The sequence below is a fragment of the Bison bison genome, unplaced genomic scaffold (assembly GCF_000754665.1).
Source record: "Bison bison bison isolate TAMUID 2011002044 unplaced genomic scaffold, Bison_UMD1.0 scf7180017858770, whole genome shotgun sequence".
Taxonomy (NCBI): Eukaryota; Metazoa; Chordata; class Mammalia; order Artiodactyla; family Bovidae; genus Bison; species Bison bison.
Genome location: NW_011489342.1, coordinates 1624329 through 1628116, shown reverse-complemented (window position 1 = coordinate 1628116; position 3788 = coordinate 1624329). Strand labels below are relative to the sequence as shown.

Sequence of the window (3788 nt, the reverse complement as noted above, 5' to 3'; positions counted from 1 at the left end):
AGCGGCTGTGAGAAACAAGAAGTAGAAACAAGAAGTAGTCCAAGCAGCTTCTCAGGGCCAACGGTGGAAGTGGGAGCTGAAACTGGAGGCTGTGGGTACTGGTGCCACACAAAGGTGCTGGGTGGAGGAGGTTGGCATGTGGCCTCTGAAACTGGACATGACCCGCATGCACCATACTAAGAGCAATGTGTTGGGAGTTCACCCAGAAGGTTGCTTTATTTAGTGATCCTCACCCCTAACGGCATATTGGAATCCCCTAGAAAGCCTTAAAACATGTGGGAGCCCTACCCCAGAGATCTGGGTGTCATGGTTCAGGGGAATGGTCTGGGCATCTGCGTTGTTAAAGCTCTCCAGGAGATCCTTATCCACAGCTGCTGTTAATGGGCATGCCCTCATGGGAGGGGCCCCAGGGTGCCCAGATGGGCAGGTGAGGTGTGAGAGGGTGTCCACCCGGAAGTGACCGCCTGAGTTGCCACCCGCAGGTGCAGGCGGAGATCAAGAGGAAGTGGCGGAGCTGGAAGGTGAACCGCTACTTCACCATGGACTTCAAGCACCGGCACCCATCCCTGGCCAGCAGCGGGGTGAACGGGGGCACCCAGCTCTCCATCCTGAGCAAGAGCAGCTCCCAGATCCGCATGTCTGGTCTTCCGGCCGACAACCTGGCCACCTGAACCCACCCTGCCCCCTCCTCTCCTCTGTACGCAGGCTGGGGCTGCGGTGGGGCGCCGGCCCACGCATGTTGTGCCTCTTCTCTCCCTTCGGGCAGGCCCTGGGCTGGGCGCCTGGCCCCCCGAGGTGGGAGAAGGATGCGGGGCACAGGCGGCTGTTTAGCCTCCCTGTTTTGGCGCTGGCCCCACCCACCGTGGGCCCCTGGGCCCTGACCCCAGACATGTAAATACTCCTTAATTTTGGGAAAGTCATCCCATCCCTCCCCCTCTCCCCAGGGTCCCTGCTCATCTCAAGCAGGTCCACAGATCCACCCCACCCCATCCCCACCAGCCTCAGTAACCACCTGACACTGCGTGGGAGGCCTCCCATGGGCTGAGGCTGCTGACTTGGCTTTGGGGGCCTTGGGCTGGGGCCTGCCTGACAGCTCCCCCCTGCAATGTCTGACTCTCAGTGTGGACTCCTTGAGTCTACTCGCCACCCCGTGGCCCTTTGCAGGCCTGGTCCAGTCACCGAGGTTACTGGAAGTCCAGCTTGGATGGCCAGACAGCTTTTTGGCACAGGCAGACCCATGCTCACCCAACATTTTAGTGTCCAGGTGCCCAGGTGCCCAGCTCCTGGGCATCAGACAGTGGGAAAGCTCCAGGGATCTACCATTCAGAGACTTCAGTTTGGATGTAGGGCTAAGGCCAGAGAAAAGTTCTGGTGCTTTTCATTTGGCCCAAGAAAAAACTGCCAAGATCCAGAAAAGTGGATCTGAGTGGAATTTAGATGCAAAGAGCTTGGAGGGATCCATGAAAGAAGACATTCCCCACCTTCATTATTTTATCCCTGACTCAAGGTAGGCAAGGGCTCTTCTGGAAGTTTCCCTCTTCCCCCTCCTGTCCCCAGGCATCACTTGCAGAAATTTGAGAGATGGATGCCTCAGAGAAACTGCTCCCCAACAATACATACCACACAGAGCCCCTAAGCCCTCCCCTTTCCCATTTCCCTTGAAGTCAAAGCCATTACTAGGATGAACCAGCCGCCTTCCTGTGAATCCTGAAGCACCTTACACCTCCATGTGCCCAAGTCCAGGGACTGGGGCTCCCCTTCATGCCCCCTCACCCTCATGGACCATGAGGAGCCCTAGTTAGCCTCCGGCTTGGGTTTAGCTACTGAAATCTGAGACCTCTGCAGAGACTTCCCTCTGGATGTTGAGTCAGCATGGACACCAGTGTGTCCTAGGGCTTGGTGGAGGGAGGTGGGAAACCCCACCCACCATGCCTGTTAGCAGAAGCTACTGATGGGAGGAGTGACTGCACCCTGACTCCTGTCCTGACTGTGTAGCTGCAAGTTACCGGACCACGGCCTGGGAATTTAAAACGGGGCAGAGCCAGGTTCAGGGAAGGTGGAGGAAAGTGCTTGAGTGCCATGGCCTCTATGTGGGACCCACTTCATTTGTATCAGCTTGTGGTGTTGCTGTCCAAGTGTTTTGTGGGCTTGTTTTGTGGTTGCGTTCTGGAATGCTTGGAGAGTTCGGGGGGATGGGGAATGTTGCTTTGCTTGGCTTTATGAAGAGGAAGATGGCCCAGGGGGCTTAGTGACCTGTTCCTCAAGGCCTGTGAAGTGACTGGGGAAGGGCTTAGTGCTTGCTTTAGAGATGAGCCCCATGTAAAGAGGGAGAACCGGCCTGCTTGCCCTGCCTGGGCATACTTGGCAACTCAGGCTGGCCATGGGGTATGTGGTGGCCCTTCCATCCTGCGTCTGCCTCATGATGCCCTTCCGTCTGTCTGGGTGCCTCGTGTATTACCTGAGGGGCTCTCCTCTGGCCACCTTGCATTTGGGGCCCTGTTGGGAGACCTGTTCCTGGCAGGTTGGAAGGATTCACAGGCTTCAATTCAGAGACACAGCGTCTGTCCCAGCGGGGCTCAGACTGCGGACATGGACACAGTGCTCCCTGTTTTGGGCCTCAGTGTCTGCATTTGTGAGATGAGGCGGCTCCCACGGCTCCTCCAGGCTCTGTGCCCCAGTAATTCTCCGGTTCAAAGCCAAGGTGGTAGAAGGGCACTCATCACTGTTGTGTGTATCGCTTCTGGTTCTGGAGTGTCCGTGTTTGTGTACATGTGGAGGGAGGGGGGAGTTCTGTATATTTTCCCTTTCTTAGAAAAGGGACACCTGTCCCTTCCATTTGGACCCCACAGTGGAAGCTGGCGGGCCGGAGGGAAGGCTCAGGCCAGGGACAGTCAGCCAGGTGCCTGCAGCACCATGTTCAGACCCCTCTGTGTCCCGGCCGGGTCAGGGTGCCACGACTGGGTGGGCAACGGCTACCCCCAGATCCTAGGAGCAGTCCCCTGAGTATGGACCCTATTTCTTCATCCTCACACCCACCAGCAGGTCTGTTTCACCATGGAAGAGGAGGCTTTGGTTTTATACATCTATTGTCACAAAACAGCAAAAACAAAATCCATCCCGAATCCCCATGCCATGCTGCCACCTGAGCCTGGAGCCCACATCCTTGTAGAGGCTCCAGGTTTCTGTTGGTTGGTTTTTCTCTCTGAACAAATGATTGCCAGCCCTGTGAGCAGACTCAGTTGATGTATTTTGAATGCTCCAGGAGGGTAGGCAGCTGTCCTTCAGGGTCACGGCAGTGGGGGATAGTGTAAGTCTGGGTATAACCCTTCCCTCTCTGACCTTTTTTTTTTTTTGAATTTGTATAATGGGCCAAAAGACTAGACGGTTTATGTAGCCCACTGGATCTCTGAAATTCTTGTCAAAACACCAGCTATCTACTGGGAATGGCTCCAGGCAAAGACTGCGGTGTTTGCTGAAGGATGAGGGGCTAAAGGGACTTGGGAAGGGCCAGGCTGGAGAGGAGCAGAGTTATCCAACTCCATGTCTCTAGAAGGGGGCTGTTTTTGTTCTATGCAATCCTGAAGAACAGAACTCGTCCAGAGGAGGCTGAGTTTTCCTCGGGATAAAGAAATCTCTCATCCTCAGTCATGATTGTCCCATCAAGGAACAGGCAGTGTTAGGAGACACTCCAGCCCTGGGGGAGATGGGTCGCCAAGTAAAGGATGCTGAGCCTGTGAGGGGCTGGAGTGTGGGTATAGGGGTTCAGGGCCTCTCTGGTGTTTCCCAGC

The 3788-nt window shown here is 55.7% G+C and overlaps 1 protein-coding gene across 3 annotated transcripts in view; it reads left to right on the top strand.

Moving 5' to 3' along the window:
• Positions 1 to 3782, top strand: part of ADCYAP1R1 (adenylate cyclase activating polypeptide 1 (pituitary) receptor type I) — a 49756-nt gene extending 45974 nt beyond the window's left edge. For all 3 annotated transcript variants that reach the window (XM_010829139.1, XM_010829131.1, XM_010829125.1), the window contains one exon: positions 483 to 3782. In XM_010829139.1, coding sequence (XP_010827441.1) covers positions 483 to 671 — 189 coding nt within the window. In that variant the 3' untranslated portion in view covers positions 672 to 3782. The remainder of the gene's footprint in view (positions 1 to 482) is intronic.
• The last annotated feature ends 6 nt before the right edge of the window (positions 3783 to 3788 follow it).